This window comes from Maniola jurtina, chromosome 28 (assembly GCF_905333055.1).
Source record: "Maniola jurtina chromosome 28, ilManJurt1.1, whole genome shotgun sequence".
In the NCBI taxonomy this organism is placed as follows: domain Eukaryota; kingdom Metazoa; phylum Arthropoda; class Insecta; order Lepidoptera; family Nymphalidae; genus Maniola; species Maniola jurtina.
The window spans coordinates 1,464,094-1,478,156 of NC_060056.1; the positions used below are offsets into that span (position 1 = coordinate 1,464,094).

The following is a 14,063-nucleotide window of genomic DNA, read 5'->3' on the forward strand; positions in this document are numbered from 1 at the left end:
TTCTAGCATTATTATCGTTTATAACATCTCGCACGAAGGCCAGTGGTTAATTATTGCTAATTACTGGCGAAGGCCGCGCGGGCACGACAATGATTTTGGAACAAGATTTTACGTTTTACTTAAACGGGCTCTTAATAATTGGGTTATTTAATTAGCCACGTATAAACAGGGCACCAAAGAAAGTGGTTTCGATCCTTGTGTAACTTTTTTTTATTGAGTTATTTTTTAACCCCCGACCCAAAAAGAGGGGTGTTATAAGTTTGATGTGTGTATCTGTGGAACTGTCTGTGGCATCGTAGCTCCTAAACTAATGAACCGATTTTAATTTAGTTTTTTTTTCTGTTTGAAAGGTGAGAGTGTTCTTAGCATAATCCAAGAAAATCGGTTCAGCCGTTTGAAAGTTATCAGCTCTTTTCTAGTTACTGTAATCTTCACTTGTCGGGGGTGTTATAAATTTTTAATTTACACTTGTTTAATAAAAAAAATTGCGGGCAAACGAGCAGGCAGGTCACCTGATGTTAAGTGATTAGGTATCGCCGACCCATGAACATCAGAGGAACCGCCGATGCGTTGCAGGCCTTTCAGGAAGCTGATCCACCCCTTGAATAACCCCATGTTATGATTTGTCCACATCATCACAAAGTAGAGTAACTTTAATACAACTTATTTATAAAACACTTTTAAAAGCCTTCCTAATCTAGTAGTCTAATAAAATTAAGAAGTCCCAGATTCGATTCCCGGCAGGAATAATTTTGAAACTTACAATTTCTTAGTGAGGAACTTTCTAAGGCCTGTTTTTAAAAGCCTCATAGATAGCGCTGCACATACCCTTCCAAGGAGGTAGAAAAAAAGATGCTTATAACGTTGAATCGAAACGTCCACCTCCACTGTCGCTTTTTGACAGGTGTCTATGGACTACTGTGGTGCGCGGTACGTTTTCTTTGTGCGTGTCTCTAAATTAATATTATTGTTACAATTATTTTCGTCATTTTAATGATAGTGAACCATCTTTTTCAAAATAAACAGTTGTAACTATACAAGATACCAACCAACTTGCACGCTTATTTTATTCCGAAAAATGAAAGAGTTCCTACGGGATTTTTTAAAACAGAACACCAAGCGAACCATCCACCATATCATCCAGTAAAGAGCATCGCTGAAATGACGTTGTAGTACGTACATATTTTTGACATACACAATAAACTCCTTTGTAGCCCTCTACCACGCGTGCGCCAACAGCGACGAGTGCAACGACGGACTCGTCTGTCTCACGCCCAACATCACCGGCAATACGCCCGCGCATCTCAGAGTCCACTCGCCTCAGGACAAGATATGCCTTTGTGACACCGAGAACGGGTATCGAGAGAAGGAGCACGCTTGCAATGGTAAGAACATTATACTTTATTGCTACGACTTAAGGTCTGATTTGTTTTGCCTTATGCCATCACCAACTGGCGTGTGAGTGCACGGGGTGGGGCATGACAACATTATGCCTTTGTGACAGATATCCAGTTAAACAGAAAAATATAAACGTATGATTTTGTTTTAATATTCGTGCTCACTGCGCTCGTGCTATATTCTTTATTTTTATAAATAAAGATATTATGCATTCTGCAGAATTAAACAAAGGTATAACATTTTTTAAAGTGGTTTCTAGCATCCATATTTTATAGACATATCTTCTTTTTTCGTCTGCACCATTGAACTGGTTTCTGCATCTAGTCTTTAAAATTAAGAAAAATACTGCGCACACTACGCTCGCTTTGATGTTTGTTGATTAGTTACTTACAAAATTACTCGAACTTAAAATATCCTGTTGAAATGACGAACATTTCAACAGCAAACTCTATACTTTATATATCTGTCTGTTCGTCTGTTTGTCTGGGCTAATATTCGAAATAGTTAAAACTATTTTTTGTGGAAATTTAACAAAAAGAGTAATCCAGGCTACTTATTTATTACCCTGAAGAAAGACTTAAAATCCACGCAGACAAAGTTATAGGCAAGTTTAAGAATTTAATTCTTACGAGTACCATATGACGTGTTTTCTATGGTTTACAGATGCTGAAATCATCAAAATCTCGCTTCTCGCCGTGGCCTTGGTGACCTGGTTAAGGAAAATTCTCGTCCACTAAGAACACACACAAAAACTAAAGCACTTTTCAGTTTTTTAATAGTAACTAAATGTTTTAGTCGGAAATATCTATGCACTTAATTAATTAGGTGTCTACTTCAAAAATTGAAGAATAACTAAAATATTTGGTCAAAGGAATAAAGATAGTTAAACTAAAATGAACAAAAAAACTAAAAATCACACGTATTTTAAGTTAATTTTCTTTTTAGTTAAACCCTTTTAAGTACAAAGATATTTCCAAATGGATATGAAAAAAAAAAGTATTTTTAAGTACTATTCCTAATATTATATTTAATGTAATAGTTTATTACCTATAGAGTTTATAGATATATTCTAATAAATGTTAGTCACTTTTAAACAAATTAGTAATTAGTGTTTTTGCTAACTAATAATAATGTCACTAAAATTTAGAATTTATTGAATAACTTATTTGAATTATCACTCATAACTTATAATAACACTATATTACATTTACACAAACCAAGTCAGTGAACGACAACGCATAAAAACCGCGTTTCAGACATTTATTGGCATTCGAAAATAGAAGCTACAAATTCATATCTGATAAATTCGTTACTTGAACCACTTGAACCAATTAAATTAGTAAAGTGTTTAGTACCATTTATTATTCAGTATTTTAGTACCAAGTAAATCGCAACATAGGCTCATGATTGCTTCATTATGTGTCAACACTGCGAACTGTGATTGGCTACTCAAAGTGACAGTTATCACGAGCCAATCGAAATAAAGACGCGTGCAGTAGAGTAGAGTATTCACCAACAAGCATGGTAGCGATTTCGTAATGTGACAGAACACACGTAATATTTCTATGCCTTTGTCGTTCACTGAATGTCTGTCAAAGCCGAGTTTCTAAAAATCCTATTTAAAAATTACTCAATTAATTCGAATCACTAATAATTCGTCTAAAACTGCAACAATCCGCTTTGTATCTACTTTTGTTTTGTCTGTCTGTCTTTGAATTTGTTTTGTTGCCTACTGATACGCTATTACATGCCATGTGTACTGGTATCTCGTATGAATAAAGAAAGAAATCCAAAATGGCGGCATTAATCATTATTCTCACTTACACGTATAGCATATGAGTGAGAAGGATGATGTATCGTCACCATTTACAGTTGAATTCTCCATTGGTATGAGCTTTATAGGTACCTACGTATAGTAATGTTATGATGTTCGTTTTTTCGTTAAAATTAAGACTGTCTCTAAAATTCGCCTCTTGTTCACCTCAAAGACTTTTAGTAGCCGATATTTTATAATTCAATATTTGTATTACATTTCAAGCACTAGAATTTTATCCACTAAAACAAATGTGTACATATTTCATATTTTATCAATTCTCAAATAAATTTAAATATTAGAATAGGTCCCTATTTAAGGGTGTAGTTAACCCTGTAGTAAAAATTATTCTCAAAGGGCTTTTATGTTAGTTTATTTTTTATCCCCTTCAGAAACTTATCCCCTCAAATAATAATTGATAGAATCAACAGCAGGGTTAGCTACGCACTAGTTAGATTGCATTTTATATACGTACTTAACTAAAAAGGATGTAAAATGTAAATAGTTTTAAATGCACACTATATTAATAAAAAATGTGAAGTTTTTTAGATTTAAAATAACAGTTTGGCATTGAAGATAGTATAGAAGCTAAGTTTAGAAAAGCGGTCGATTTTCCTAAATGTTTACTTACTAATCGCACGATAAGTATTTTATTTATTTATTAAATATTTTTCTTACTTATTCCTTACTTATTATTATTTATTATAAAATTATTCTTTTGTTTGAAATAACTAAACAATAAGTTCATTATTTAATTTTTTAAATATAGGTACGTTTCCATAATTACTTTAAATTGGCATAACTATAGCTGGTACTAAACAAATTGATATCATAAAACCGATCGATGTAATTAGGAAAGATGTTATTAGATGTGTGCCTTAGATTATATTATAGACGTGTTTTATTTGGTGTTTTAATAAATAGTTATTATATCACTGCATTAATTTTTTTATTATTAACTAGTTAGTGACCTGCCTGGCTTTGTACGAGTAGCATATTAGAATTTTCGTAGGGATCTGTAATTTAAAATTTGGCTACGGAACCTTAAAAACAGCCTGTTACTCAGGAATACTGGTGAAAGAATTTTCAAAATCGGTCCAGTTGTTAGAGAGATTACTTAATACAAACAAACTTACTCTTTATAATATTTAAAGATATGCACTCCACAAAAATCGGGAAAATATCTAGAGATGGTATCCTAGGAAGCACTAAAAAACTAGAACCTCATTCTATGAAACACAGTAATCTATGGTTTTTTTTTTTTTTTTTCTCTCTCGTCTGGCTTTTACAATGATTAGCCAATGTCAAGTTTGTAGTTATTTGTAACAAGTTAGCTAAACTATGCAAGTATGGACCCCGTGCGCGCCAGCAAACGCCACCACAGACGAAGTCCGTAATCTATGGTTTGTCAATATTTTTTAGCTGTCATCTCAGTTTAATTGATGTTATTGATCTGTGGCTGTAATTTCATTTGTGAAAAAAAAACCAGTAAACACACATGTAGTAAACAATAAACTTGCTGATTGCAATCACACGAAGTATTGCGTATTTTAATTTATTTTAATAACAATGGCAGAAGATCCTCTTGAAGAAGTTCTGGAATTTTTGAAGCCAGAGGCCAGAATCGATTTGAAACACATAACTTTGGAGCATTTACTCGGTGTATCTGCTACTGAGAGTGGTATACAAGACTTACTGGAACATGAAAAAGTTATCCAGAGTTTTATTGAATTGACTGACGATAAAGCCGAGCAAGTGAGTAAAAACGCTTTATTAATACTAATTAATATTACTGCTAACGAAAAAGGTGCATCGGAGTTATTGAAGTACAAGCCAAGTACGAAGAAAAATATCGTCGAATTACTTATAGGTTATATTAAGGATCCGAATAAGGAGTACGCTGATGCTGCTTGTATGATCCTATCAAATATAAACAGAGTAGAAAATAACATAGAAGTGTGTTTAGATACATTTCTACCACACTTGAACGATTTATTAAACATTTTTACTAACATAAATTACAACAAAAAAGGATCAAAATTACATTACTTAGCGCCAATATTTAGTAACCTTAGCTGTTCCCCACGCGTCAGGAAATGGTTTACTGAAGAAAATACAGTATATAAGGATATACCGTTAAAAAAGTTGCTTCCATTTTGCAACTATGCTGAATCTTCTATCCGTCGTGGTGGCGCAATAGGGACTATAAGGAACATATCCTTCGACACTGTCTATCACAAGTTTCTACTAAGCAACGATATAGACTTGCTAACATATCTTTTACCACCCATAATGGGCAACGAAGAATATGACGACGAGGAAATGGATAAGTTACCGATATCGTTACAATATTTGCCAAAAGAAAAGAAACGAGACGTTGATATGGATATACGGAAGATGGTTATTGAAACGTTAAACAAGTTATGCGCTACCAAACATGGCAGAGAGGTTTTAAGAGAAAATGGGGTATATTATGTACTAAGGGAGTACCATAAGTGGGAAAAAGATGCAAGTTTATTGCTAGCGTGTGAAAATGTTGTAGATATATTAATACAGAAGGAAGAAGAGGTCGGTGCTGAGGATCTGTCATCGATACACGTTCCAGAAGATATGACAGAGAAATTCAAGAATATGGATGAAGAATATTTGAACAGTGTGCAATAAAGTTACTTTTATATACCTAATTTTTTTTATTTACCTGAACAACCAGTCTACTGATTCGATAAGTCAGTGTCTAACACTTAATGATAGCCACCGAAGTCATTTGATATTTATTTTTAATCCACTGAAGGTTTTCTAAGACTATGTATTTTATTATCAATGACTGAAGCAGCAATCTACAACCAACCAATGTCAAATGAGTTATGAGCTTGGTGGCTATCGTTCTGTTAGAAACTGATTCAGCTAATCGTTCCGTCTGAATGTGTTTGCAACAATGCATATCAGGTGATTGCGATTGTTAACATTCGATTCCTCAATAGGATAACGATAATTAGTGTCAGTCCCTAGCCGTAAGTATATTGTATTTTAGATGATTTAGATAATTTAGCTTAGTTTAACTTAACTTTAATTTAATTTCCATCTTATTATATTCTTTTAAAATTTATAAGTTAGGTATTTTTTCATAGTCCTTAGGTTAGCTATTATATTATATTTTATACTAGCTGATGCCCGCGACTTCGTTCGCGTGGATGTAGATTTTTAAAAATTCCCGTGGGAACTCTTTGATTTTCCGGGATAAAAAGTAGTCTATGTGCTAATCCAGGATATTATCTATCTCCATTCCAAATTTCAGCCAAATCCGTCCAGTAGTTTTTGCGTGAAGGAGTAACAAACATACACACACACACACACACACACACACACACATACAAACTTTCGCTTTTATAATATTAGTGTGATTTTACTGTACGACTTATGTTTATGTTAATGTATGCTGTGACTGCCCGTAAGTGGAGTTGCATAAGAGCCCTAGAATTTAAGGAACAACATGTATTTAATCTAAATGTGTAACTCTGTGGGCGGTACATAAATAAATAAATAAATTAAGCAATGTTGACCTAAGTTGGTAATTGGATGAGCATGCACATGATGGATTCCATATCATAAAAGATTACCTGACACTTTTATGTAGAACTTGAAAGTGACGGTCTGCGCCATCTATATGTGATTTAGTAAATTAATTTTTTTGTGAACACATTTTTAACCCCCGACCCAAAAAGAGGGGTGTTATAAGTTTGACGTGTGTATCTGTGTATCTGTCTGTGGCATCGTAGCGCCTAAACGAATGAACCGATTTTAATTTAGTTTTTTTTTTGAAAGGTGGCTTGATCGAGAGTGTTCTTAGCTATAATCCAAAAAAATTGGTTCAGCCGTTTAAGAGTTATCAGCTCTTTTCTAGTTTTCTTGTAGAAAAGAAGGTTAGATAACCGTTAGGTTCATAATATTATGTCAATTGACAAATGTCAAGCTGTCAAGATGGACGTTGCCTAGATATACATAATTATTTATTTGAAAATGATTTGTCGGGGGTGTTGAAAATTTTTAATTTACACTTGTAATTTAATTTTTTGATGTAACCAACCTTGTGCTAGGTAGTATATTATAAATTCTAAAATTCTCGTTTCATTCGGGTATTTTGTGTGCCCAGGGATTTATTCAAATAAAAACGAAACAATTTATTTTACATAGCTTTATTTATTTATTCTTCTATATGTAACTAATAAAGAAGTTACAAATATACTATAATATATTACTATATACTAAAAGTTATATGTATACTTATTACACAATTTCCTTAATTACTTATTCTATTTAGACATGGAAGATAATATCCTAACTTTGAAAATAATCCATTCACATTCTTGTTGAAGATTTTTTGAATTATTTTCTACTAGGGGATGCCTGCGGCTTCGCCCGCGTGGATTTCGATTTTTTTAGATCCCATGGGAACTCTTTGATTTTCCGGGATAAAAAGTAGCCTATGTCCTTCCCCGGAATGTATTCCAAGTCTGTACCAAATTTCATTAAAATCGGTTCAGCGGTTGGGCCGTGAAAACGTAGCAGACAGACAGACAGACACACTTTCGCATTTATAATATTAGTATGGAAGTATGGATTTAGTACTCCTTTTTAATTTCTGTCTTAATTGCTTCTATCTTTATTTCTGCTATACCTATATCTCCCGACTCCAATTCGTCTCTTTCTATCTTTATCTCTACCCTATCCTTCGCATCTATATCTGTCCCTGTCTCAATACTTTCTACTTTAACAATTTTTATATTATCTATGGGTTCCATAGATTTCACAACTCTATGGTTTTCAGTCTTTATCATGTAAGGTTTGTCACCATTAATACAGACATGTGTGACTAAAGCGACTTTAAAAGCAAATTGTTTCTCACAGATGTTACATGTAAATGGTTTATGGCCTGCATGCATACTCATATGTTTAGCCAAATTAACCTCACTTTTGAATTGAGCGTGACATACATCACAAACTTTTGGTTTCTCTATGGTCACTTTCCTCATGTAAGGCTGCTCACCATCAATGCAATAGTGTCTCACCAAAGACACTTTAAAAGCGAATTTTTTATCACACGTCTTACATTCAAAAGGTTTTTCACCCGTGTGAAGTCTCATATGATTAACCAACGCTTTGTGATGTCCAAACTCATAGTGGCATATCTTACAAATATGTAATATTACCGGTTTATTCGAAGAATGTTTGTCCATATGAATTTTATAACTACCCTCATGTTTAAAACTTCTTTTGCATATTTCACACGCATAGTTTCTAAGGGAATGTGATTTTCTATGAATGATGAATTCGCATTTACGTTGAAATATATGGTTGCAAACTTTACAAGTGAACGGAGCTTCAGTTTGAACATTTTTTTCAGTAGAATGTACAGTGTCTATATGTCTGACTAAATCCTGTTTTTGGTTAAAACTTTGATTGCAAATGTCACAAGTAACAATTGGTTCAGGAGCATCACTGTTATGACCCATCATGTGTTTAAGAAATACTAGAGGATGCCCGCGACTTCGTCCGCGTGGATTTAGGTAGATATAATATAAGCTAACCCTGTACTAAATTTCATCAGAATCGGTTCAACTGTTGGGCTGTGAAAAGGTAACAGACAGACAGGAACACTTTCGCATTTATAATATTAGTATGGATGGTTTTTCGACTGTATGTCCGTTTACACTGATCACATTTGAACGATTTCTCCTCAGTTAGGGTTTCCACTTGGTACTTCAAATCAGACGGATTTGAGAATCTTTGATTGCACCTCTGACATATCTCACATTAAATAGATTGTGCTTTTCCATCTACATGAGTACTAGCATTTGTCTCGTGACACTTATCTTGTTTTTTCGTGAACTGTCCGTTAAGTTTTCTGGTTTAGGTTAAATATAATTTTCTGCAGTGTTGCAATCGTTAACATAAACATCAACTGTGCCAGTTTTCACTGTACCGTTACTTTTTTGGATCGTTAACTGAAAAATATAAAAAGAATATTAATACAAAGTCTCAAGTCTGACGACAAATGGGATACACTGATATATTTATTATGCAAAGAATCAGCTTGGCTGTTTAGCATGGTAATGTTAAAGTTCATATTTATTATGCAAAGAATCAGTTTGGCTGTTCAGCATGGTAATGTTAAAGTTAAGTAAATTACTGTCAAAATTAGCAGCATAGAATGATGCCAATATTGAAATGAAATATATATTTTAGTGTAGGGCTAAGTTTAAGATAATAAATATATCAAGACTCAACCACTACTTCAGAAAGCAGATTATACTGAAAGGAGCCAGCAAGAAACTCGGCAGTTGCTCTTTTTAAGAAGCAAAATTTTACAATATGCCGCTGAAGACAAAACTGACTGGTCCCTGGTAACCTGTAGTGTAATTTATACTTGAAGATGGTAGATCACAAGTGTAAATTAAAAATGTATAACACCCCCGACAAGTGAAGGTTACAGTAAATAGAAAAGAGCTGATAACTTTCAAACGGCTGAACCGATTTTCTTGGATGATAGCTAAGAATACTCTCGATCAAGCCACCTTTCAAACAAAAAAAAACTAAATTAAAATCGGTTCATCCGTTTAGGCGCTACGATGCCACAGACAGATACACAGATACACACGTCAAACTTATAACACCCCTCTTTTTGGGTCGGGGGTTAATAAAATAAAGTTAGTTGGTCAACCAGCTTTGTTTTATTACATAGTGACAGTAGAGGGATTACGAAAATTCATCAATCGTATACGAATAATTAATGTTTTAAGTATCTCTCTCCAGCCCGGCTAGCATGGGCAGTAGATAAAAATTATATCCACCAATGTCTAGTTCATGTTAAGTCTATTGTAATATAAAGTTTACTGGCGCTCTATTATATACATATCGGTCATGTAATAGTATGTAAGTAGTATATAAAATGTTAAATATGTATATTGTTAGCGTCCCTTAAAAAATAAATAAATAAATAAATGTCATAGAAATCAGTGGATATAAGCAGGGATATAATTTTTATCTACTGCCCATGCTAGTCGGGCTGTTGTTTCTTCAGTACTGAAGATCGTGGTCCAGGCAAGGTCCCAGCATCAAATGAATCAGCTCTTTGGATGGTGTAGAACATTTATTTATGTAGAAAATTTATGCAATGAGAAATCCGGTGATCCCCTGAAGAATTTATTCTTGGCCTGATTCAAAAATACAATTATTTTTGAATTACCTACAGCATAGGTCCAAAGTTTTCTTTTGATCTGATGCAAAAATAATAGGTATCTACTTACTCCAAAAAAACTGATGGACCCGAAAGGTCATCAAACTGGGTGCTATCATTTTCACAATATTCTTTATGTGGAAAGGCACAACACAATATTTTCACATCTAAGTACCTACAAGAGAGTTAAAATCTTGCTAAGTTGCTGAAAAATGCACGACAAATCACTTAAAATGCTGAAATTGAATATTTTTAGAAAGGTGCACGAAAACTTCGTATTTCTTTGTAGCTGAATTTATCATGTTTTTCTGTATTCATATTATATATCACAGCAAATTAGGTGGTTGATTTGTTCTATGGATTTGTTATTCAACAACTTGTTCAACAATGTAAGTACCTACTCTGTGAATGAAACCAATGATAACCATAGAGTAGGATGTATATATGATAACCATAGAGAACACTCTTGCATGACAGTTGGTATCACTGGAAAATGGCGACATTGGAGTCTATCTAGTAGTTGTCTTAGATTCCAGAGCCGTAAAGCCAGTTTAAAAAAAGAGAGTGACGTATAGTTGTCCTAGAACCCAGAGCCGTACAGCCAGTTAAAAAAAAAGAGTAATCAACATCACACAACACATTCATTACAATTATTTTTTACATTATTTTTCTCAAATTTCATCAATCACCCAAATTACTGTGGATTGTGAGTAGAGAATAAGATGAACAAAAGTGAAAAGCTACATAGAAATAAAAGTTGTTTGTCCAGCTTTCTATAAATAGGCCTTCAATTTCAAGTGATTTTTCTACATTGCAAGTTTTTTACATACTTTTACAAATGTAATAAAACGAGGCTGGTTGACCCACAAACAACTGATGAATAAAGATAGTTGTGGTAATATTTAACTTCCATGCATCACTTTCAACTTTTTTATAACAAATTACAATTAAATTTGCAAAAATAATTAAGTATCTAATTGAAAAAATTTAATTATACTATTAAAATAATAAAATCAAAATTTAAATTTTAACAATTGAGTAGAAATTTAAACAATAAATTTTATTCAAGTATTTTGTTGTATTTTTATTTTTTAAATTTAAAATGATTTTCTGAATGAAGAATTTTATGAATTTTTTTTTTAAACTGTTTCGAACGACGATTTATTTTGCAGAACCGCTTACAATCCCACCATGGGAAAGAAGCCTGACGAACCAGAGGATGTCACGAATAAGCCACTACCTTCGATGAGTGAACCCACGGAGGTTCAAGATGATGTAGCATCTACTCTAGCAACGCCATTCGCGCAGCCAATAATCACTGCTTCAAAATCGAAAGCCCAAAAACAACGTGAGTACAGACAGCGTATCAAAGCATCTAGAACTCCTGCTCAGGCGGCTGCTGCCAGAAAAGCGAAAAACGAAAGACAACGCAACAACAGATTACGCCAAGCTGCTAACTTGGCAGCTGCGACGCTATTTGCAGCACCAACAACTGCTGCTCCAAAAACAAGGGCACAAATACAACGTGAGTACAGACAGCGGATTGCTGCATCCCAAACTCCTGCCCCAAAAACAAGGGCACAAATACAACATGAGTATAGACAGCGGATTGCTGCATCCCAAACTCCTGCCCCAAAAACAAGGGCACAAATACAACGTGAGTACAGACAGCGTATCAAAGCATCTAGAACTGCTGCTCAGGTGGCAGCTGCAAGAGAAGCACGTAATTTAAGAGAACGAAACAACAGATTACGCCAAGCTGCTAACTTGGTTATTGCCAGTGGTACACTAGAAGCGTCAACTACATCCTCATCTCGTTCAGGGCAAAGGTTCAACACCGTCCATATTGATACTCAACGACAATTCACCGACCAACCACGTCAAACTTTAGCAACAGAACCAGCAGAAACTACTCTACAATCAAGTACTTCTTCAGATCAAATTGAGGTTCAAGCACAATCTACTTGGAACACTAAATGGTCATCATCAATCATAAGATTCGAATCTACTTCTTTGGACAACGATTTTGGCCACGCTTGCTCGGTCGACCTTAAACCCACTGCAGCACAGCTGAAGGTAATTTCGGATTGGTTTATCAAGACGTTGTCACGTTCAACTATCGTCAGTAAACCGACTTTTTTTGTCAATAAAATATCAGTGTAGGTCATAGAGAATCCTTCATCCAAGGTGTAGGTACCCCTTTTGACATCAGACTTGAGACTTTGTATTAATTTTCTTTCTATATTGTTTCAGTTAACAATGCAACAAAGTAATGCTGCAGTGAAAACCGAGAGACAAGCCCATGTTAACAATTGTGACTTTGCACAAGTTTACATTGAACCTAAAGCAGAATTCTTAAAAGAATGTTCACGAATAAACCAAGATAAGTGTCAAGAGACAAGTGCTAGTACTGTTGAGAATGAAGAAGCAAAACCTCTTATATACGAGGGGCCTTACAGAGGCTTATGCCAACAATGTAATCAAAGATTCACAAATCTGCTCCAATTTCAATACCATATGAAAACCATGCATGATGAGGAAGAACCATCCAAACTGAATAAGTGCAATATATGCCTTTATGAATTTGTAAATAATTCAGCCTTGGTTAACCATATGAGACTGCATACGGGTGAAAAGCCTTTTGCATGTGAAACGTGTGGTAAAAAATTTGCTTTCAAAGTCGCTTTGGTCAGACATTATTGTATTGACGGTGAGCAGCCCTACATGAGAAAGGTGACAATAGAAAAACCAAAAGTTTGTGATGTATGCCATGCTCAATTCAAAAGTAACACTAGTTTGAATAAGCATAAGAGGAAGCATACAAGCCTAAAACCCTTTGGATGTAACATGTGTCACAAAAATTTCAGGTTTAAAACCGCTCTCGTCTCACATGTCTGTATTAATGATGCAAAACCTAAAATAAAAACCGAAAATAGTGAGTTTGAGATGACTATAGAACCAATAGGTAATATAGAAACTGTTAAAGTGGAGAAAATTGAGAGCGAGACAGATATAGAAGTGAAGGATAGGATAGATATAAACCATAGAGTTGAGAAATCTATAGAACCCATAGATAATATAAAAATTGCCAAAGTAGAAAGTATTGAGACAGGGACAGATATAGATGCGAAGGATAGGGTAGAGATAAAGATAGAAAGAGATGAGTTGGAGTTGGGAGACACAGGTATGGCAGAAATAATGATAGAAGCAATTAAGACAGAGATTAAAGAGGAGTACTAAAACGGAGTTAGAAAAGAACGGTGATGGCCTGGTAGTGCACGGGCGTGGCAGAACGAGAGCGCCATTTGGGATGCCCAACCTCATTTCATGAAGCCCTCGGCAACTTGGGCGGTCTACTCGGCTTCTGGAGCGAGCTTGGATGGCTGGAGTGAAGACTTCGGCGGGAAGGGGCAACGCACGCACAACTGACGGAAACATTCAAGTGCGGAAACCAGCCCAGAGAGAAGAAAGAAGCCTGGTAGTTAAAATATCAATCATTTATTCAGAAGGTCCTGGGTTCGATCCCAGGCATGCACCTATAACTTTCATTGTTATGTGCAGTCTAATTATTAAATATCACTCACTTTAATGGTTAAGAACATAGCGAGGAAACATGAA

At 34.6% G+C, this 14,063-nt stretch overlaps 3 protein-coding genes and 1 long non-coding RNA gene across 6 annotated transcripts in view; 3 read left to right on the plus strand and 1 right to left on the minus strand.

Moving 5' to 3' along the window:
* The window catches only part of LOC123879718, a 47,164-nt gene extending 43,013 nt beyond the window's left edge, over nucleotides 1–4,151 (plus strand). For both annotated transcript variants that reach the window (XM_045927618.1, XM_045927619.1), the window contains 2 exons: nucleotides 1,215–1,385; nucleotides 2,062–4,151. In XM_045927618.1, the coding sequence (XP_045783574.1) occupies nucleotides 1,215–1,385; nucleotides 2,062–2,135 (245 nt within the window). In that variant the 3' untranslated portion in view covers nucleotides 2,136–4,151. The remainder of the gene's footprint in view (nucleotides 1–1,214; nucleotides 1,386–2,061) is intronic.
* Nucleotides 4,152–4,676: 525 nt separating this feature from the next.
* On the plus strand, nucleotides 4,677–5,890 carry LOC123879708 (protein HGH1 homolog). The gene has a single exon (XM_045927602.1). It carries the CDS (start codon nucleotides 4,781–4,783, stop codon nucleotides 5,873–5,875), a length of 1,095 nt encoding a protein of 364 aa, XP_045783558.1. The 5' UTR covers nucleotides 4,677–4,780; the 3' UTR covers nucleotides 5,876–5,890.
* A 1,938-nt stretch (nucleotides 5,891–7,828) lies between these two features.
* On the minus strand, nucleotides 7,829–10,846 carry LOC123879734. Its single transcript, XR_006799058.1, has 2 exons — nucleotides 10,516–10,846; nucleotides 7,829–9,213 (listed from the first exon to the last, which is right to left on the minus strand). It is a non-coding gene; the product is annotated as an uncharacterized LOC123879734 (long non-coding RNA).
* A 221-nt stretch (nucleotides 10,847–11,067) lies between these two features.
* LOC123879681 (zinc finger protein 184-like) lies at nucleotides 11,068–13,764 on the plus strand. Of its 2 annotated transcripts, XM_045927553.1 has the most exons (4): nucleotides 11,068–11,151; nucleotides 11,618–11,793; nucleotides 12,268–12,521; nucleotides 12,699–13,764. In XM_045927553.1, the coding sequence occupies exons 2-4, from the start codon at nucleotides 11,637–11,639 to the stop codon at nucleotides 13,683–13,685; spliced, it is 1,398 nt and encodes a 465-aa protein (XP_045783509.1). In that variant the 5' UTR covers nucleotides 11,068–11,151; nucleotides 11,618–11,636; the 3' UTR covers nucleotides 13,686–13,764. The 2 variants fall into 2 exon arrangements, with proteins under 2 accessions (XP_045783509.1, XP_045783508.1); XM_045927552.1 differs by having other exon boundaries at nucleotides 11,618–12,521.
* The last annotated feature ends 299 nt before the right edge of the window (nucleotides 13,765–14,063 follow it).